Source organism: Anguilla anguilla, chromosome 7 (genome assembly GCF_013347855.1).
Source record: "Anguilla anguilla isolate fAngAng1 chromosome 7, fAngAng1.pri, whole genome shotgun sequence".
Classification (NCBI taxonomy): domain Eukaryota; kingdom Metazoa; phylum Chordata; class Actinopteri; order Anguilliformes; family Anguillidae; genus Anguilla; species Anguilla anguilla.
The window spans coordinates 30,017,634-30,041,255 of NC_049207.1; the positions used below are offsets into that span (position 1 = coordinate 30,017,634).

At 39.0% G+C, this 23,622-nt stretch overlaps 1 protein-coding gene across 1 annotated transcript in view; it reads right to left on the bottom strand.

The window, feature by feature from the left end:
- Positions 1-23,622, bottom strand: part of eea1 (early endosome antigen 1) — a 273,538-nt gene that overhangs the window by 72,500 nt on the left and 177,416 nt on the right. The window contains exons 12-13 of the mRNA XM_035426231.1: positions 20,965-21,303; positions 8,834-8,983 (exon numbers count right to left, since the gene is read on the bottom strand). Of these exons, the coding sequence (XP_035282122.1) occupies positions 8,834-8,983; positions 20,965-21,303 (489 nt within the window). The remainder of the gene's footprint in view (positions 1-8,833; positions 8,984-20,964; positions 21,304-23,622) is intronic.

Sequence of the window (23,622 nt, forward strand, 5' to 3'; positions counted from 1 at the left end):
CTGAGAGATTGCATATATACAGCAGGTTAAACTATACATGTGCTGGATCAAAAACTTCTTGACCACAAGTTCATAAAATCTAAGGGTGGATATGTAGAACTACTATAGATGTATGAAGCAAAAACTAAGCCGTGTACCCAGCGTCTCCAAATCTATCCAAAATGTCTAAATTATGCATTGCTGTAAATCACAACATCTTCACGTGTTTTTTCTCTCCAAAAATGAATAAAATGCTTTTTGTCCATTATAAAGCATATAAATGAGCCCCTTATGAATGTTTAAGATGAAACATTGCTATAAGATTAGAAAATAATGCAAAAATATTGTCACACAATGCGGTACAGTACCAAAATGTGTAATAATTAACTCTTGTATGTATTTCTATGCTCTGTACTCTCGTATGTTTTCTTGCATGGGGATGGGACGACATGAAAACAATTTTCAACCGTCCACCACGTTTTGGCAATGTTCCAACTCTCACGTCATCACTGTTGCATGCTTCACAAAAACTATTACACTACTAACTAATGCTTACATAACAGTGTGAAATATCCACATTATATAATACCAACCTATTAAAAGACACTCAATTTCAAAAATAACTTAATATAACCGAAATATTTTGAGCAGTAATACTTACATAGCAATGATGAAATCTTATATATGTTCAGTAGATGGAGATAGAGACAGTAAATCAATGATACTGTGCTATTAGCTTCTGTTTTGCTCCAGAAAACGATGTCAGCTAGGTCTATCAGCAAACATATAGCTCAGCTATGCCCAGAAGTCCTCAATAATAATAGTATTTTCCAAGAAATTACGAAAAATCGTTGACCACGTTTCGTTAGGTGCAGCGTCTTTTACTGCTACCACAGAGTGAATGCGTGAGTGAATGCGATGAAAAGAAAATATTCGGTTACGCTGACCTATAAAACACTATTCCAAAAGCAAAATTAGACATGTTATATAAATCGGTAGAAAGCTTATCTCTATGCGTAAAACCAACAGTAAGGTTGTATTATTTATTCAATATTTAGTCCCAGATATTGACTGTAGAATGACATGGTATCATTTTTAATAACTTTTTCTCGTTTATTTCGTTATTCAGTGAGCAGTGTTTTCATTGCTGTATTGGCATATCTTAGGGCTACTGTCAGGTTTATCTTGTTGCTATGACGGAATACGATTTTTTGTGGTGAATTAATATTTTTATGAATGCCAGGATAGACAATATTGTCCATTATGTCATGGGTGGGGGGTGTAGTTGTAGATGAGACTGCAGGGAGGGGGTGTGTGTTAAATGAACGGCCAGAGTGTCAATGGTGGCACTGCGAAACTCCGTATTTGGCATAGTTGTCGTGTATCGTCTACTAATTAAACTAGATCAACGCGTTTCTGTTTTTAACTCATACTTTGGTTGCAGTTGCACCGAATGTCTGAGTTCAGTAATCTCGACCACTAGGGGCTTTGTGCTAAGAGGTTAAATAGAACACCCCCTAAATGGGTGAGGACTGGCCAGATTTGGCAGGGGTTAAACAAGGACCAGGGGACCAGGGATTGACATTCCCCCTGAAGCTCCCAAACTCCAGTGGTTACCAGAGATTTTAGTAAGCTAAAATAGTTTAGTAAGCTTCAGGTGCCAAAAGTGTATTTCCTCACTGAAGTCAAAAAACGAACAAATGGGAAGATATCAGTAAAGTGCTTGCTTCTCTTCACTGGTTGTCTGCTAAATTTAGAAATCATGACAGGGTTCTTTTTTTTCTTCTTTTAAAAGGCCTTAAATGGTTTTGCTCTAGAATGGTATTGCACCTAGTTTGTACGGAGCCTGGCAGTGACATTGAATGACATTTGCTTTATTATTTTTTTTACTTGCTGATGTCTTTTCTGGACAGTAGTCCCTGACACATCCATACCTGCCTCCGGAAGTGTGTTTCCAATTTTCGCACAGATTTCTTCATTAAGGTATAAATTCTCTGGTCATCAACTGTAGGGCTTCCTTGTCCTACCAGTCCCTTTGCTCACCAGTGCTCTCTTTCTTCTTGATGTAGCAAACAAAGTTGATTTTTGTAAGCCTATGGTATGGCCTATGTCTCTGACTGTTTTTTTCTTATTTCTCAACCCCATAAGGGCTTCAGTGACTTTCACTGGAACAATTATTCCAATTACGGTCCCCTTGTTAACAAAACCCAATAATAGACCCAGCCTAGAATCAAGACTAGGTACTGAAAGCTCGTATACCTGCAATAAGGATTTGTCCCAAACATTATGGTGTCCGGAAAAGGGAGGCTATGTATAAAAGGTGCTGTAATCTCTACATGGTGAAACCAAAATGCATAAAAATCCCTTTAATAAAACCTGAGAATTGTTACTTAAGTACAAAGAAAATTGATAATCCCAAAAACATGGCCACAGTAAGCCAATAAATATCAATGTGGGTGTGGCTTATCACAAAAATGCTAATAACTCCCAAGCAAACTGAAAAAATTGATAGAACTTAGTAGCTATATTGGCAATCCCATCAAGGGCAAAACTGGCCTAATTGGCCCAATTCAAACATATGGTGCTGCTACAAAGCACAATTTTCTTTAAACTCAAAAATTCACAAAAAAATTACTGTTGATCTTTAGGGATGAAAAATTTTCAGTAGTGATCAACTTCTTCATCTGGAACCCATATCTTTACCTAATGTCACTGCCATCTTGGATTGCCACCATTATGGAAATGCTACAAGCCATTTTCCTCTGTCCCCAGTTTTTTCCTAACCACATGGCTGAGATCTATGAATCTTGGCGTGTTGTTAGAAGGTACCTCCCTATGGAGACTTATCTTGGCATTGACTGGCCACCTGGTGGTGCTATAACTGTCATTTGAATTTCCAAAATTTAAAAAAATCATAACTCCAGGCCGTTTTTGCGGTATAAAGACTTGAATCTTGCCTCCCAAAATTGTCTCTCTTTATGCACAATTCAAACCCTTAGGAGTCATAATGTCCACCATTTTTAATTTTTTGAAAAACGTTTAGGAAACATTTGTCCTAGAATGTTTGACATATCAACATGAAATTTGCATCAATTTGTTCATTGTATGGTCCTCTAAAACAGTTATGCAAAAAAAGTTGATAAAAAAACATGGCCACAGTAAGCTAATAAATATCAATGTGGATGCGGCTAACTACAAAAATGCTAATAACTCCCAAGGGGCGTGACATAAATTGAGGAAACTTGGCACTCCCATCAAGAGCATGAACTTAAAGTACTGGCCCAAATGAAACACATGGTGGTGCTATAGAGCACAATATTTTTTTATTTATTCAGAAATTCGCAACTTAAAAATGCGTGGGAGGCTCCAGACAACTAGCAGCAGAAAATGGAGGGGAAAAAATGGTACATTTTACTATCTAAAGTTAAGTGTTTAATTACTACAATGAAAAAGTACTACCAGGTGGGGAATCAATCGGGTTATAATCAACTAGCTTTTACAAAATAGCAATAAAATAGCAGACCCATCGAAAGGAACAATCTGCTTAATTAGGGGTCCAAGCAGCGAAGCTGGTGGAACCCTATTGTATCTGTTCGGATTATTAGGGGTCCAAGCAGCGAAGCTGGTGGAACCCTATTGTATCTGTTAGGATTATTAGGGGTCCAAGCAGCGAAGCTGGTGGAACCCTATTGTAGTTGTTAGGATTATTATTATTCTTATTTTTTTCTGCTAAAAGTGTCTGAGGCTCAGCAACCATAAGTCCTAGAGCAACCAAATTTGGCCGGTGGGTTCCTATGGTCCCCCACTACTCAGGCACTAAAAATCACCTATGTCGGCCAGATGGTGGCGCTATAACAAAGGGTTTTGCGTAAAAGGCCATAACTCCCACACCATACATTAGATCAACACAAAACTTGATCGACCTATGCATCTGAACGTGCTCTACAACTTTGCCATTGGCACCACCTATGACCGCCATATTGTTTGCCTGCCATTTTGACTTGTTCGTTGGGGCGTGGAAGCTTTCTCCGCTAAAATGTCTGAGGCTCAGCAACCATAAGTTGTACACCAACCACATTTGGTGGCTGGGTTCCTATGGGCCCCCACTACTCAGGCACTAAAAATCACCTATGTCGGCCAGATGGTGGCGCTATAACAAAAGGGTCATGTTTAAAAGGTCCTGACTCCCACACCGTATGTCAACACAAAACTTCATCGACCGATGCATCTGAATGTGCTCTACAACTTTGCTTTTGGGACCACCTATGTCCGCCATATGGTTTGCCCGCCATTTGGACTTCTTTATTAGTTGGGGTGCGGAAAAGCTGGAGCTCCAAATCTAAGCGTTACGACATCTAGTAAACTTCTTTACGGCAAGCGACATCCATGGCGACGCAAGTAATCCGACACCGTAGGGTCGATAGTTTTTATCAGTGAGGGGAGGGTCTGAACGTCAGGGAATGAAAGACAGTGCCAGCCGGAGTGCATGCTAGGCTATTAAAGTGATGAATAATTACTTTTCTTTGGCATGGATCCATTTGAAGACAGTATCGGGTGAGTTCGTTTAGTCTTGGAATCTGTCATTATGCTGAGAAATAGCTAAACCATTTTATTGATAGTATTTGAGTTTCTGTGCAAACGCGCGAAAACACGCTGGTATAATATAACAATGACGGTAATACATATGTAGTCCGCTTCGTTCCGTTGCTACCATAACATAACACACTATCTTGTGTCTACAGCTGCAGTTTCTTGCTGCAATTACTAATATTGAATATAAACAAAAGACGCAATTTATGCTGTACTCTGCCAATGTCTAAATAAATAATACGGTACTCTGAGCGTAGGAAGCAGTTAGCATGGCTGGTGAGTTGATATTTCGTTTTTTGCTACTAAAAGTTAGTAAAAGCTTTGAGAGGATGAATCATTACTTTTCTTTGGCATGGATCCATTTGAAGACAATATCGGATGAGTTCGTTTAGTCTTTGAATCTGTCATTATGCTGAGATATAACTGAACCATTTCATTGGTAAATTCTGAGTTTCTGTGCAAACGCGCGAAAACATGCTGGTATAATGAAACTATGACGGTAGCCTAATACATATATAGTCCGCTTCGTTCCGTTGCTACCATAACATAACGACCTACAGCTGCAGTTTCTCGCTGCAATTACTAATATTGAATATAACCAAAAGACGCAATTTATGCTGTAGTCTGCCAATGTCTAGATAAATAATACGGTCCATTTGAAGACAATATCGGGTGAGTTCGTTTAGTCTTTAAATCCGTCATTATGCTGAGAGAAATCGTATTCTCAATTTAATCTCTAAATTGACTGTAAGCTTAGGGTTGTAACTAGGTAGTTGTTTCGTAGGTGACTTAGTCTTAACTTGTCTTAACTATTGCTTGTATTTTTGCATAGACTGCGTTGTTGCTGTTCTTGTTTGTGTTAGTGTTAATCAGTTTAACCTACAGGGTCCAAGTTGAACTATGCGGTTTTTCCCTGCACTTGGAACGGTACTTCTCTCTAGGGTTTTCGACACTTGTTCCTGATTATGATAATACACTTTGTTGTACGTCGCTCTGGGTAGGAGCGTCTGCCAAATGCCTGCAATGTAATGTAATGCAATATTCCGTAGCAACAAGATAAACCCGACATTAGCCCTAAAATATGCCAACTCAGCAGAGAAAACGCTGCTCACTGAATAACGAAATAAACGAGACAACGTTTAAAAAAAAAAAATTATACCATGTCATTCTACAGTCAATATCTGGGACTAAACATTGAATAAATATACAATCTTACCATTGGTTTTACGCGTATAGATGTCCCTTTTGCGACTGAGTGGTCATATATTGTCTTGGACAATCCGTTTGTGAAATATACGCGCATTTTTTATCACTGGGTAGGCTACGTTCAATAATAGCTGTGCGTAATACCACACCTGTTTCTTATGGCGTTGTCGCCCTTTTTAGTACAATTTGGCTTGATTGACAATTAATTTATTCAGTAGGTGAGAGTATAAGCTTTCTAACGATGTATAACATGTCTGATTTTGCTTTTGGAATAGCATTTTATAGGTCAGCTTAACCAAAATTTTTCTTGTCTGCCAATGTCTAAATAAATAAAACGGTAAGCTACTTTGCGCGCAGCACGCAGATCGCGAGTTGATATTACGTCTTTTTTTCCCGTTTTTTCTCAATGTCGTATTTATTATTTGAAATGTGCATTTATGTGTTATTATTCTGTCTGTCTCTGTGGCGCTCTGAAATGTGCATTCTCTGCTAAGCTGAGCATTGGATTGGAATATGTGTCTGGCGTAGTGTTGCACGGTATACCAAAACTTCAGCACTTTCTCGGTACTTAAAAAAAAAAAAAAGAAAAAAAAGAAACGGTTCGGTATTAGAATATTCCGACGTTCGGTAGTTTTGAGTCAAATGTAAAAGCCAGGGAAAATTGTCTCCCGCACTACTGATTGAGAGGATGAAAAGTGTAATTTGTCAGAATCTTCGCTAGAAGGCAGTAGCAACTAAGGTTGCCAAGTGAGGTGACTTGCGCTTGTGCACTCAGCTCCTTGATACAGCGCAAGCTTTGACTCAGTTCACTTCAGTAGCAATAGGTGTTCCAATTTGGAAATATTTCATTATAGATAGATGCTGTATTGTTATTAAAATATGCTGTTTTTAAATCTATTGAAAGGTGAAAGACCTGTTTTAAAGATTATTTCGTTTACAACTGTTTAATTTTTGAAATATATTTAACATATTTTTCTATTGTTCAGTGTTGTAACACTATAGGCCTATGCATATTAATATGTTGAAGAGGCTTCAACTTAAAGGTTGTTAATGAACCAGGTTGTTAATAAACCATGAATTCGAAAATGAGGTCAACCCTTGTGGACATTACGTTTCTCATCTATTAAGGTAATTTAATATTAAGGTATCGTTAGGTACCGAGTATCGATTTAGCATTGTGTAAGTTTCAAGTATCATTTCAGTATTGAGTATCGTAATACTAAACCTGGTATCAGTATCAAAATCAAAATTTTGGTATCGTGACAACACTACTGTGACGCCTTTTTTAGTTGCGGCGCAGAAACACTGCAGCTGTGCATACACGCCGGACCATCTAAGTGTTACGACATGCCATCTAAGTGTTACGACATAGTAAAGGCCTTTACGGGAAGCGGCCAGGACATATCCATGGCGATGTAACCAAGTCATCTGACAGCGTCTCTTAGCACAACATTGGCCATAAGTCATCAATATTTTATACAATCATCATGATATTCAGTAGATATGTTGGGTGAAGGCATATGATCATGAGGACAAAGCCATTTTAAAATCGCTCCATAGGGGGCGCGATGGTGCCAATGCTTGGACCCCTCCCAACGCCGCTTGCGGCTTTAATTTTGAAGTAAATTTGGTTAAAAAAAATTTTTTTAACTATACTGGCCATGTTATTTATAGGTTGTGTTTTATGAAAATGAAATTGTCTTTCTGAGATGTGAATTTAGAGAATCAGGATTTTTACAATATGAATTTTGCCTACATTGTGAGTTATATAAACTTGTCCATCTGAACATGTCATGGACAAGTATCACACAACATTTGTAAACATTGTCTGTTCAGAATCTACCAAGTGTAAGGCACATAATTGTTGTGTGATAAATCCAGCCAGATATACAACAGTGCTTCTAAAAATTTCAGACCCAAATGTGTGCTGTAAATGTTGTGTGGTAGTAACAGAGTACTAAGGGTGTTGTCAGTATTCAATGGGTGATATATCCAGTGCTGAGAAGTAGTTCAACTACACATAGTTAAACTATAAGTTTAATTACATTTTGCAGCAGTCTGCTGGTAGTTCAACTATACTGAAATTTGTGTAGTGGTTGTAGTAGTTCCATATAATTATGTAGTAGAAGGACAACAGCTTTGACTCCAATATCTCTCCCTGCCCTACTTCCCATTTTGGACCGCGGTTAAACCCTGGTCAGTATTCAGTCGACATTTGTCTTCATTTTGACTGAAAAGTAAATGCACTTTTTCTTCACAAAATAATTATTGCTTTTAAGTGTTATTCAAATTAATGAAAATGTTCATTATTTTACTTTCCTGGCAGGGGTGTAGAATGAAATTCTGGGCCTTGTACATATGCAGTCTCTGTGCACCCCCTTAAAACTGTAGACTAATGTAAACTTTTTAGTCCAGTCCTTTTGAGCACCCCACCCCCACACGATTTTTAAGCGACACTTGCATTTACTTTTCAGGATTTTTAAACATTTGAATTCATTATGACAACGGTCATGGTTATTCACAAGCAAAAATTTCACAGTACTTTTAAATAGTCTACACCAAACTGGCATGTTTCAGGTCATCTTGATAAATCCATGCATATTGCTAGTGGTAATTTACGATTATCTTTGTGAAACAGATATGCCCTGTATTGAACGCCATTAGCATAAAATTTGTCATTTTGGATATTTGTGTAGGTAAAACAATTTCAATACGTATGACCCAGATGGTGCACTGATTTGTCATTTACCTGGTAGTGCAAGGTGTGTACTTTCCAACCGCTGTGGGTGCTTTGTGAATCTTTTATTTTGGTACTTTGATTTAATCGATGCAGAATCATTGCAATATCTTTTAGATTGCTTCCTATGGTCAAAATTAAAATTAGAGTCAAAAATGGCACTGTACTATTGGTAGCCCATTTGACCCATGCACAACAGAGAACATATCCCTCAAATGTGTATCTAACACAGAAACTGCATATGATCTATAACTGATATGCTCCATGATAGACCTAGTTTACATCTTCACCGTGATACTTAAATCTGGAATAGAAATGTACCTGCTCCTCTGTCCGTGAAAGTTTGAGTTGCAGTTCGGCCACCTGCTGCTCACGGTCCTTCAGCTTCTCTCCAGAGAGTTGTCTCTGTTCCTTCAAACGGCCCTGCACCTCTCCCAGATGACGCTCCATCTCAAGCAGCTTGACATGGAGCTGAAAGGGAGTTGACAGAAATGCACATAGGGTCCAAAATTCCAAAGAAAACAATACGCCATATGCTAAGAGGAAAATAACACAACAATGGCAATTTCAAATAGGAGACACCAGAGAAACAACAGTTGTACAGGACCATTCAGAAGAGTGATGAGACTGATGGGAATGTGCATGTAAAAAAATGTAAATGCAATATTCTATGCTCTTTGAAAGCAAATAGTCAACACTGGTTGTTAATAAAATAGAGGACAGAGACGAGCAGACCCAAAAATATGCAACATATACAATAGACAAAACACACAGCCCTACACCCTACACCATAAACCCTACACACAGCTCAGCAACTGTTTAAAAACTCATTAAAAGGATCCCCAGATCAACTCTTTTCAGGGTTAATCTCAGAGATACTTAAAGTGCCTTCGGAGAGTGTTAAGACCTCTTCACTTTTTTCACATTTTGTTACGTTACAGCCTTATTATAAAATTGATTTTTATTCTCATCAATTTAAACACAATATCCTATAATGACTAAATGAAAACAGGTTTTTAGAAATTTTTGCAAATTTATTAAAAATAAAAAACTGAAATATCACATTTAAATAAGTATTCAGACCCTTGACTCAGTACTTGAGGCACCTTTGGCAGTGAATACAGCCTCGAGTCTACTTGGGTATGGCGCTACAAGCTTGGCACACCTGTATTTGGGATATTTCTCCCATTCTTCTCTGCAGATCCTCTCAAGCTCTGTTAGGGTGGATGGGTAGCGTTGCTGCAATGCTCTTTTCAGGTCTTTCAAGAGATCTTCGATCGAGTTCAAGTCCGGGCTCTGGCAGGGCCACTGTAGGACATTCACAGACTTGTCCCAAAGCCACTCCTGCATTGTGTCTTGGCTGTGTGCTTAGGAATGTTATCCTGTGGGAAGGTGAACTTTCACCCCAGTCTGAGGTCCTGAGTGCTCTGGCGCAGGTTTTCATCAAGGATTTCTCTGTACTTTGCTCCTTTCATCTTTCCCTCGATCCTGACTAGTCTCCCAGTTCCTGCCGCTGAAAACATCCCCACATCCCCACCACCATGCTTCATCGTAGGGGTGGTATCCAGGTGATGAGCGGTGTCTGGTTTCCTCCAGACGTGACGCTTGGCATTGTGGCCAAAGTGTTCAATCTTGGTTTCATCAGACCAGAGAATCTTGTTTCTCATGGTCTGAGAGTCCTTTAGTTGCCTTTTGGCAAACTCCAAGTGGGCTGTCATGTGCCTTTTACAGAGGAGTGGCTTCCGTCTGGCCACTCTACCATAAAGGCCGGATTGGTGGAGTGCTGCAGAGATGGTTGTCCTTCTGGAACGTTCTCCCATATCCACAGAGGAACTCCAAAGCTCAGTCAGAGTGGCCATTGGGTTCTTGGTCACCTCCCTGACTAAGGCCCTTCTCCCCCAATTGCTCAGTTTGGCCGGGCAGCCAGCTCTAGGAAGAGTCCAGGTGGTTCCAAACTTTCTCCATTTACGAATGATGGAGGCCACTGTGCTCTTCGGGACGTTCAATGCTGCAGAAAGATTTTTCTACCCTTCCCCAGATCTGTGCCTCGACACAATCCTGTCTCAGAGGTCTATAGACAATTCTTTCGACTTCAGGGCTTGGTTTATGCTCTGACATGCACAGTCAACTGTGGGACCTTATATAGACAGGTGTGTGCCACTCCAAATCATGTCCAATCAATTGAGTTTACCACAGGTCGACTCCAATCAAGTTATAGAAACATCCAAGTATGTTCAATGGAAACAGGATGCACCTGAGCTCAATTTTGAGTGTCATAAGCCGCGTTTCCACCAAAAGAACTTTTAGTCCCAGGAACTACTTTTCAAGGAACTAAAAGGTTCCTTCAGCCCATTGTTGTCTGCGTTTCCACCGCGGTCTAAAGTCCCGCGAAGATTAGGCAAATTAGCCCACTGACGTATGAAAAAGTGACGTTGTCGTCGGTCCATCTGTCCTATGATTTCTTCTGTAACCCCATACTACCACCGAAGTAGCCTACATTATTTTCTAATAACCGGGACAGCCCGGAGGGGTTTATTCCACTTATATACAACGGGTTACCAACAATGACTATATATGGTTACTTTTGTATTTATTGATTTTTATCGATTTAATCACCTGGAATTTAAATATTCTTCTGCAGCCGTTTGGGCATATTTTACCGTTGTCAAGCAAAACTGTCGTTGGTAGTTGAACTTGGACCGTTGTTAGGCAACAAATAGGATATAACAGGCCAATAGTCAGATTGTAACTGTTTTATATATCCTCTCAAACACATTCATTATGTTTTTATGCAAACATTCACTTTCATGGCTTGACATCCGAGGCGACAGAATGCATTCACATTTCCAATATAACTGGCAACAACAGCAGAAAACATGCACACGTTGTAAACAATTTGCTGTTTGATTACTTTCTCATCTTCAATTCCATATAGGCTAATCGCAAAATGACAAGAATAGAACGAAAACTCGGACTTGCGTGAAAATTTAAATTAGCAATGGTACAGCCACCGTTTGCTTTCTTTCAAAGTTACTGCTAGCCGAGCAGCGAAGTGTGCCCTCCAGATGCGAACCATGAACCATAAATTAGTCCATAGTCTTCCTGGTCTTTTTGTGGAATTGAAGAATGGCAGAGTAAAATTATGACAGTCTGAAAAAGCTAAAGGGACGATTACTAGAATTAACCTGTTATTTTACCCTGACAAAAAGTGCGGAAGGTGATTTCCAGTTTGCTTTTACTGTAACACCAATGTGAATTACGCAGAACTACCGCATACCTCACATAACTGTATCAAACGTTTTGAGTCAATTACAACGGGCTAACAAAGAAAATCCGGATGAAAATATTCAGCAACCGAATTAATCTGTTTGAATGTTTTGGTACATAATATGCTGTCCCAGCACGAATGTTTAGCATTTTATAAAACGAATACTAAAGCAAGAAAAGAACAGAAGAGCACACGTTATAATTCCAAGACGTTGGCAGGCTATAACCAAAACTAGGCTACTGCGCCGCATAACATACAAGTTTGATTTGAAGTTATTATGAAAATAAATCGGTTTGCGGCTGCAGATTTTTAAACATGGCGGTTGAAATAAAACACTGCAAGTAGTCAACCAATCAGAAATTTTCAGCGCTTGCGCCCCACCCCAAAGGTTCCGGTACTTTTGGAAAGTACTACCCCCCGAGCAGGAACTGGGGTAAAATAAAGCCCCCGGATCTAAATTTAGACCCTAGTTCCTGCGGTCGAAACGCACTGAGTTCCTCAAAAGGTTCCTAGTTCTGGGGTAAAGTTCCTGCGGTGGAAACGCGGCTATAGCAAAGGGTCTAAATACTTATGTAAATATGATATTTCCGTTTTTTATTTTTTATAAATTTGCAAAACCTGTTTTCACTTTGTCATTATGGGATATTGTGTGTAGATTTGGGAGAATAAAAATTAATTTAATCAATTTGAGTATAAGGCTGTAATGTAATCAATCAATCAATCAATCAATTTTTATTTGTATAGCGCTTTTAACAAAGGAGCTTTGTCACAAAGCAGATTTACAAAAAACCGGCCCCCAAAGAGCAAGACTAGGGCAACAGTGGCAAGGAAAAACTCCCTGACTGATAACAGGAAGAAACCTTGAGCAGAACCGGACTCAGAGGGGGAACCCATCTGCCGGGGCAGGCACCGGTTTGTTATGGAAATGGCTTATATGAAAACCGATAAATTATAATACATAAACAGCCAGTATTAATTAAGTCCAAGCAAAGGGTGACTCCGGTCAGGTAGAGAGATGGGCAGGAACAGCAATGGGTGGCAGGGTCAGACAGGGGGACAGGCTTGGTGCTACAGTGGCAGGAGGGGGCACCCAGCTGGTCTAGCTGGTCTAGGGCTGGAGCTCCGGGCCGGGGGGGGTGCTCAGCAAACTTGGGCTAGAGCTCCGGGCAGGTGCCCAGAGCCGAGGAAGATGAAAAAAAAGAACATTGTTAGGGGGTTCAAATGGTGGATTAGCAAGCAGAGCAGAAGAGACAGAGGTGCCTGCGTGCGATAAGGAAAACCCCAGCAGAATAAGGCTATGGCAGCAAAGGGAAACAGAGGAAGGGGCCAACGCAGCCATGAGGGCAGGCTTGAGACAGTCATCACCAGACCAAGACTCGTTCAGCTTAACACAGCACTACCAATGATGATCCAGTGACAGAACTAACCGCTCAGTCCACCAGAGACTCTATAGCTATGCCCGCCACCCACTCCTGCCCCTCAAATATAGGAGAGACTAAAAAGATACGTTTTGAGCCTAGCTTTAAATAAGGTGATAGTGTCTGCACCCCGAACATGGGCAGGCAACTTGTTCCACAGGAGGGGAGCACGACAGGAGAAGGCTCTACCACCTATGGTACTTTTAGCTATTCTAGGAATAACAAGGAGGCCTGCACCCTGCGAACGGAGCGTTTGTGAGGGAATATAAGGAAGAAGAGTAAATCATTTAAGTACAAAGGGGCAAGCCCATGTCAGGCTTTAAAGGTAAGAAGTAGTATCTTATAGTCTATTCGGAATTTAACTGGCAACAAGTGAAGCGATGGGCTGATGTGCTCGAATCGCCTTGTTCAAATGAGAATACGAGCTGCTGCATTTTGAATTAGCTGGAGCCCTTTCAGAGAGAAATTTGCACATCCAGACAAACGAGCATTTCAGTAATCTAATCTTGAAGTAACAAAAGCATGAACTAGCTTTTCTGCATCATGTAAGGACAGTATTTTCTGAATTTTTGAGATATTTCTCAAGTGATAAAAAGCAACCCTAGAGATGTTTTTAATATGTATATCAAATGCAAGATCTGGATCAAAGGTAACACCAAGATCTTTGATTACAGCACTTGAAGTAATGGAGATTCCATCAATGTTAAGCAGTCAGATAGTTTGAATCTCAGGGAAATTTTGGGTCATCCGTTCCTTTATGTCTATAAGACAGGCTTTGATCTTTGACAGCTGGACAACTTCATCAGGCTTAACTGATAGATCCAACTGGGTGTCATCCGGGTGTCTAATGTAACAAAATTGAAGTGGGTAACAAAAAAAAGTAACAAAAAAGTGAAGGGGTCTGAATACTTTCCAAAGGCACTGTATGTATGTGTACGCGACTACATTTGTATGCATTAGTATTACTTTCTCATAACAAACACATTGCAAAAAAACAATTATATCTGAAGAAAAACATGTTTTCAACGTAAAGAAAAGCCAGGTTACTCACACATACAAGCACGGTAAGTCATTAACTTATTGCAAAATCTAGGCCTGCCATTACAAGTACTGATATCAAAATTACGCCAAGTTACAATAAACAATATTGGCTATCTTACCTAACACAAATTAAACATGGTGTAATGCAAAGCAATGCTGTTACCCAATGCTTCCTAAATTCTTTCAAGGAACTTGGCCCTGTGTTCTCCCTTCTTACCATCTGAACACATAGTGGTCATTTAAACCTTTCAGTGTCACATCAAAGTATCACACAAAAACATGGGTCCATGGAAGAACACATCATTTATATTAATGTTTATAACAGCTAATGAACACTTGCACACCAGAAAGTATATGCTTATGCTTGCTTGTCAAGTTCATTTTACAAAATGTACAACCTTTTAAACAATAAATACATACAAATATTAGAAATATTTTGGCCTATGAAATAAATATTTCTTCTTACAAACCTATCCAGACATATGTTTGCCCCAATCATGTACTATAGGCTTGATATTCAAATAAAGTTTTCCCAAATTAGTACAATACTATAATTCATCCTGCAATCCTGTCTTTCTGAAAAGATTTTTCTAAACAAAACTATTTCATTCATGATTTGGAATACAGCATGTTTAATTTGTTTATTGTAACGTGGCGTGATTTTGATATCAGTACTTTTAATGGCAGGCCTAGATTTTGCAAGTGTTAATGACTTATATTGCTTTGTATGTGTAGATAAGTTCTTACTAGCCAATTTATAATTGCAGATATCTTAAATCATTCTGACAAGTCACATTGTAATTATGACTAGTGAAAATGCATTTGTAGATATCTAAAATGTAATTATGGCGAGGCTATTAAATGTTAAGAGGGCTTGCCATAATCAGTCTCCTTTCAAGATATCCATCCATAACTTCCTTGTAGATATCTTTACTTTACCTTAAAATGACTTTTGACTAGAAATAACTGAAATTCGAGATATCTCTACTTCAACTTTGACTAGTCATAACTCCAGTTCAAGATATCTACAATTGTATTTTGACTAGTCATATCTTAGTTTCAGATACCAAAAAAGATAATGTAGATATCTTAAATCACGAGGAATTAAAATTATGACTAGTCATAAGTAATGTAGAGATATCTTGAATTTGAGTTAAGACTAGTCATAATTTAAATGGAGATATCTGGAATTCATGTTTTGGATAGTCAAAACTGAATTATAGATAGATATCTTTAATTGGAGGTCCCATAGAACTGAATGGCAAAAGTAACTTCAATCTTACTAGTGAAAATGTAGATATCTGAGATGTCTTAAATCAACTTTTTGACTAGGAAAAATGCAATTCCAGATATAAATTAGCATTTTGACTAGTCACATTGTAATTATGACTAGTCAAAATGCATTTGTAGAAAAATGGAATTATGGACAGTCAAGCAAAGCTATTAAATGTTAAAAGGGCTTTCCATAAGCTTTCTTTTCTCAACCTCAGCACCAAATGTAATGCGTCCCCTGCTGATATCTGTGATTTTCGCTCAAAAAGCCAGATTCTCCATTGGGCTCCATTCATTTTTGACAGCAAAATAAAATACTTCCACTCAAATACTGATGTAAACTCTCCGCATTATATTAGAAAGAAAAATCACTTATTTTTCCGAGGTAAAATATTGTTTTCATACCACACAGACAAAGATATATATATTTTTTTTTATTATTTATTTTAGTGTACGTCATATTTCTAGTTGGAGATCTGTTTGATGTAATGCACAAGGTTTTGAAAGAGAAGGAGAAGCATTGCTAAGGTGAGTTTATGGCAGAAAGTTAAGAAAACATGTAAACATTCTAATATGCCATTGAGATAAAAAATAAATAAATTAATTTTAATTAAACAACATTTGGACATGTCATGATTGTATCATTTATTTATAATAATTGCATGATTAAAGACCATTTATTTTTTCGATGTTTTAATTTGAATGATATAAATTGAATGATTCTTCAGTCTTAAATCAGTCACATAAGCTTAATTTTATGTCAAATAATATATTAAAATTATTATGATCAAACTACAGATTGTGTAATATTTCAGTGATCATTGATAATGAAAATTAAAATTAGGCAGAAAGAACTGCACTAGCCCAATTGCCTTTCTTATGCTGTTTGCTGTCATAATTACGGTTCTGTTCTACCACCTATGACGAAGAAACAAATGAATCCAGCATCCGTTATAGGATTATAAAACCTATGGGTAAGGCTGAAACGCGCGTAGGCTCCCTGAATGTTTTCCCACGGCAAACTGCAGTATTAATGAAAGCCATTTTAAAACTTAAGAATAACTTCTAAAGAAGAGTGCCTCAAAATAGTTTTTTCTTGATACCAAATAAAATAACAGCATGGTGAGTGTTTATTGTCCAGTTCTTTTAAAGACAATATTATTCAATGTCCTGATTGTTTAAGAATGTCGCAGCATGTCAGCTAACCTTAATCAAGAGTTATTCCATTAACAGTTCAGTGTTGGTACATTTGTGATATGTAAGCCATTTTATCAAAATGCCAGTCTGTGCTGCTTACAACTGTACCCATTGTTTAGGCTAAAACTTGGGGATAGGCTACACCTTTTCAGGTAGCTAAATCCAGGACAGCGTGTGAAGCAGGGCAGAAGTGGGTAAGGAACTGGGCTTGTAACCAAAAAGTCATAGGATCGATTCCTGGGTAGGACACCGCCGTTGTATCCTTGAGCAAGGTACTTAAGCTGTATTGCTTCAGTATATATCCAGCTGTATAAATGGATTCAATGTAAATGCTAAGTTGTGTAAGTCGCTCTGGATAAGAGCGTCTGCTAAATACCTGTAATACCTGTAATGAAGCTGGTATTGTAACAGAATTCCCTTAATAGCTGAGCCAAATTGATTCATAAATTGGAAGACTAATATAATTGTGCTGCACATTTCCTATGCTTCAAGGTGCAATTTCCAAACAACTGAAGGTACAAGCATCTGTACAAACAATTGTATGTAACTAGAAAAATCATGGGTCCAGACAGACACTGCATCGTTCAGGAAGGAAGCACAAATTAACTACCAGGGCTGAACGAACTTTGGTCCGAAAGGTTCAACTGAACCCCAAAACAAAAACAAAGGAACTGGTGAAGGAGTTGGAGGCATCAGGTCGCAAAGTTTAACAGAATCCTACATTTCCATAACCTGAAAGGCTGTCGCACAATGAAGAAGCCTACTCCAAGACCGGCATAAAAAAACCAGAATGAAGTTTGCAGGTGATCACCAGGACGAAGACCTAGCCTTTTGGAGAAGTGTTCTTTGGTCAGATTAAACAAAAATTGCACTGTTTGGCCATAATGATCAGCGCTATGTCAGGAGGAAAAAGGGTGAGGCTTTTAATCCAAAGAACACCATCACAACTGTGAAGCACTGGGGTGGCAGCATCATGTTGTGGGGGTGTTTTGCTGGAAAAGGGACTGGTGCACTTCAGAAAATAGATGGCATCATGAGGAAGGAGGATTATCTAGAAATACTGAAGCAACACCTCAAGACATCAGTTGATGATCGAAGAATTCACACCATTATGAAGAAAAACCCCAAAACACCTGTCCAGCAGATCAGAAACAATCTTCAGGAGGCAAACATGGATGTGTTGGTGACTACTGTCTGCAGAAGACTTCACGAACAGGACTACAGAGGCTATCCTGCAAGATGCAAACCACAAGTTGGATGCAAAAACTGGATGGTCACAGTTTGCCAAGAAGTACCTAGAACAGTCTCCAGAGTTCTGGAAAAGGGTTTTCTGGGCAGATGAGACCAAGATTCCCTTGTATCACAGTGATGGAAAGAGCAAAATGTGGAGGCCAAAAGGAACTGCCCAAGATCCAAAGCACCCCCTAGCTCCATCTGTGAATGATGGTGGGGTGTTATGCTTTGGTCTTGTATGCCTGCCACAGGTACTTGTCTTCACTGACAACGTAACTGCTGGTAGCAGCAGCAGAATAAATTTGATTATAAATAAATAAATAAATTGTACAGAAGCATATTATCTGATAAAGTTCAACCAAATGCCTCCAAACTCACAGCAAGACAGTGATCCAAAACATACTGTTAAAGCAATAAGGGAGTTTTTTAAAACCAAAAATGGAAAATTCTTGACTGTCTGCATTTCAAATGCTGAAGAGAAAACTAGACCCCAAAACAAGCAGGATGGCTGCAGTACAGACCTGGCAGATCATCACCAGAGCAGATACTCAGCAATTGGTGATGTCTATGGTCACAGGCATCAAGCAGTCATTGCGTGTAAAAGATAAGTGACAAAGTACTAAACATGACTACTTTCATTTACAAAACATTAATATGTTGCAAACATTATGGTGTCCTGAAAAAGCACTGTATGTAATGTATGAAAAACACTTAAAAACTGTGAATCTGAACTTTAACCACATGCGAACTGTTTGATTACTAAAAAAATTTGAAAACTAAAATTGTGGTGTAAAGAGCCAAATCTGTTCCGTCATCTGCCGTGCCTTCACCTTGTAGATCTTTATTTTGTACGATCTTTGGAGGCGTGGTTTGTCAATGACATTTCTCAGCTGTTACCGGTTTCTCACTCAGCAGGCATTTGCATGCCCTTCACTCATTGCTGTTATTGTGTGCACCTGTTTCCACTGTTTATATTCCCTGTTCACCAGTCACTCAGTGCGAGATTGTTGCCCCAGTTTACTGAGCCAGTCAAGCGTTTGTTCCTGTGATTCTGATTGCCTGTTCATTTTGATCCTTGCCTGTTTCCTGACCACCGATTTCTGCCTGCCCGTTTCCCGACCAGCCTGTCTCGTTTTGACCCTGACTCTTCCTTTGACTGTACACCGACCTTTGCCTGTTACTGGACTAAGGACCTGCTTCTGCCCCTTTTGTACTGTTGCTTCGCTGCTTGATTTACTGGTTTACGAACTTTGCCTGGACTTTGATTACGAGACACATTATTCCCTTTTGTACTGTGCATCGCTGATTGATTTCCTGGATCACAAACTGTTGCCTGTTATACTGACTACGAGTGTGCTTATCCCCAAAATAAATCTCCGGTTTCATTATAACTTCAGTTTCTGTCTGCATTTGGGTCCTAAACTCTCCAGTTCGTCACAAAATCAAGAACAAAAATGTCTTTGTCCCAAACATCATGGACCTCACTGTATAACCTAGTAATACATGTAATATAGCCTAGTATAATTAACATTTATGTATTAAACTCCATTAGCGGTCATTTTAAAGAATACCAGTGATTAGCTCCTCAGAGACCAGAAAACCATCCAATAGTATTTGAGCACACATGCACATTGTTAGAAATCTGACATGTGAGCAGACAAATCTGAAACACTTTCTTGTCTGCATTCACTTCCAAGGAGTACGATAGAAAGTCTGGGGTGCATCCCAATACTCAAAAATTATCCTCCAAGCCCTGGAAATTGATTTTAGTACCCTCCCTCCCTCCACTTTCCCAATATTGAAGCACAGGAGCAAAACAAAGCTCCAAACTTGGCTCCATGCCTCCTGCCAGCGAAGGATAGATCAGTGTATGCCACCGCATAAGTTTTTTCACATTTCTGGATGACATCATCATGCTAATGCCCACAGAGATTAAAACATCATTCCACAGAATCTGACACCATCCAGATTTCAAAGCAGTGGTGGCAGAGAGCTTGAATTTACCACATTTGTGTGTGCTTCAGTATGTTATTATAACACATACCAATATATCCAAAAGGCTACAATGCATACAATGGATAACAAAATGTAAATTTTTGTGGCTCTTCACAGACAAATAGGACAATTTAAGATGGGGAAGCAGGTTATTTGCATGTACATGAATGTTGCTTAAACACGAAATAAGAATGGCAGCTACCATTATTTCAATGTATGAATATGCATCAACCAACCGTTTCCAAAGGACTTATTTATCACAAACAAATTTAATTTCAGATGTTAAATTGGGAAATAATTGTTTTTCGATATGAACCCTGAATACTGGGAAACAATAACTCAGATGATATGAAGCAATCTAATCTACAGAAATGTTTTTTAATTAGCCTTTGTGAGATGCAATGAACTGGCAATAGACTGAAGGCTGTATATGAGGTGAATTAATGCTCAGTATGTTCAAACACCGGGCACATCTGGATTCTGGAATTACAGCAAATTGTTATGCTTGTATACTATGAGATGCTTATGTTGATCTAATGTTGCCGATAACAAATTAATTAGTATCTCAACATGAAATGTGTACACAATTTTATAGCAATAAATGGGTTGGCCACATGTTAGTTCTGTGTTTGGCTATGGGACTATCCGTGGGTTCTGCAAAATGTTATGATTACGATAGGGTTGACATCGACTTCCTCCCCTCCTTTCCTTCCCTACTTCCAGGTAGGAGACAAGTGGTAGTGGGGGACTGGAGCAAAGGAGGCAAGGAGTGAAAAGTAAAGGGACATACCCCCTGTCTCTAGTTTATGAACGAACCGGCAGCACATTTTTGTCCCCTGTAGTAGACATGAGTCTGGTCTTAAGCTCAAGAATCAATTAAAATAAAATAAAAAATATTTTCACTGCAAATGCTTTTGACATCTAAGACACTTGTACTATGTCAAAAAAAAAATGAAAACACTACTTTTCTGCTGGGTCTCGAAAGGATATAGAATCTGCGGTCAAGAGCCCAAGTAAAGACCTCTGACCTGGCTGATTTCATACTGCTGTTGTTGGGTCTGTTGTTCCTGCTTCTCCTTCTGCTGTATGAGTTTCTTGGCTTCGGCCTTCAGCTGCTGGTGGCTGAGCTCAAGATCCATGAGTTCCTGCTGGAGCCGCCCACCCACTTCATCTTTCTCGCCTAGCTCTGCCTGGGCCGTCTGCAGAGAGGCCTCAGAGGCAGAGGCCTGGATCTGCAGTTTCTGGAACTCTAGCTCCATCTGGTGGAGGGAGGTCTGCAAGCTCTTTTTGCTGGCCTGCTCCAGGTTCAGATGCTCCTGTAGGTCCTGGCATGCCCACTCCTTCTTCCCAAGCTTGTCCAAAAGGTCCTGTGGAGCAGCTTTAATGTTATACCTTGTTCACAGTACCAAGATGTGACTAATTCAAACAAGATGATCCTAAAGTTTTGTTTCAAGGCATGCATCACAAGGGTGTTATAGTACAAATATAGTGCAGTCAGAAGAGGCATTTTCCATGTTTACAAACCAGTTTTGATTAAATCAAAAGTTTAACGCCTAACTAAAGATTGTTCCACCAAAAGCAGTTGTTTTAATTAAAAGTAAAAAAATATATATCCTGAAAACATTCAGGTTTTTCTTGTTTACAAAATATCAAAGAGATATTTAATGGGAAAAGAGTGATATTTACAAATGATGATCTGTAAATATTGTCAGGCTATTGTTACCCATAACTTTTTTTGTATGTATTTGAGGGAGATTTATGTAGATAAATTGTTATTCATAGAACTTTGTTGTCAGACTGTGAAACTTAACAAAACTTATGAGCTCAAATTTATGAGCTCAGTCTATAAGCCAATGTTAGTTTCACTTAGCATATCGTAACACATCACAAATGTAACACGGCCATTTACTTCAGTCCACTACCAAATGATTAATGACAAAGAAACAGCCATCTGGTCACATTCATTTATAATAAGCACATGTCAGATTGGTCTGTATAGTAGGCTATTTGCTTTTTCTATTTGGTTTTGTGTTCGTTTTTAATGCATAAACAGGCTATGGCCAAATTAATTTAACTTTTAATTTATTTCATGTAAGATAGCCTAATGTTCCAATGAAATGGTCTGTGAGATAAATCAATGAAATAAATTCCTCCTTTTGCTGTAAAGAATGAACACAACCTCGTTCACAGGTTGCTACATAGCCACCATGTCATTCTGCATAACTTACAATAGTAGGCTAATTGGAAGTTTTGATGTAGGCTACAGCACAGTAATACACAATAATGGTAGTAAAAATCCATCATAACTTATTCAAATTGATAAAGTTGAACATAATTGAAATGGGTAATGACAATGGTTTTTTATTGCAGGGATCAAAGAAAACATGAGTCTTGACATGTGCAATGATTTAAAATCACTTATCTTATCTTTTTGTTTACTTTAAGGTAAGGGGCACAACTGCCCCCACCTATGGATACAAGCGACCCCGAGGAGCATTTGTTCCTGTGAACATCAGTTTGACGTAAAAATGTGCCTTTCATGTTAGCGATTCAATTAAATCAACAAAATCAACAAAAGTTAATAGACAATATCAAGTTGTTAATTTGAAAATACCGCCATTCTTGAGCAAGTGGTCTCTTAGCAATTACGTAAAAGATGAACTGGGGCACAACCGACCCCAGTCTCCCCTTCAATCGGATAGCATATACTTTAACATTAGAATGGCCAGAGGCGATGCCACTAGGCGTTTAGACTTAAAAATTAAAATCACTTTAACACTGGATATGCAATAGATACCTTCCATGACTTTTCCTAAATATCTGAAATCTTGAAATCACTGCTTAGAATTTAAAAAATCTAATCAATAAAGAAATGCAGGCAGTTTGTACCATTTTCTTAACAAAAATCCCCCACCAGACAATAGGCGGCAGGTTTTGGTACATGGCCAGGTGCAAATGAGTTGCTCTCTCCTCACTCCTCTCCTCGCACACCACAGAGCAACTGAATGACCAACACTTTGAGATAAATTGCAACTGTGTGATGAAATTGATAAAAAGTTTAAGGTGGGGATAAATAACTGTGGGCATTGTAGCAGGCCCGGCTGTAGGATTTTGGTGGCCCTAAACAAATCTGTTCGAGTGGGGGGGGGGGGGGGGGGGGGGGGGGGCTGTCGGATTATGTTCAGTGGGTTGCTGTTGGATTAAGTCGAACGGGGGGGTGCTGTTGGATTCTGTCGAGCGAGGGGGAGGGTCACTTGACTTGGTAAAGTCCTTATTACAATACATTGTTATGAAATGTTCTGTTGCCATTCCATTTTTTATTTATACCGCTAGTTCCGCGATACGGGATGAATAACGTAATTACGAAAAAAACGTTATTTACCTTAGATAAACATTGGATCGTGTGGCCCCTCTCGTGGTCGGGTGGCCCTAAACAACCGTATAGAGCATTTATGCCACAGGCCGGCCCTGCATTGTAGTAATAGAAATTATAGTTTTTTGATTTTTCACTGAAACTTTGAATAACCGGAATAGACTAGCTACATGACAACTGCTGAAATGTAACAGATTTGTGTGCGGTCCCTGTTCATTATGACAGAAGAAATGACTTTTTCATGTGCCGCATGTCGTGTTTTGCACATTTTAGCACTTTTTTCAGTGTCGGTAATATGCCTTCAGATGCTTTC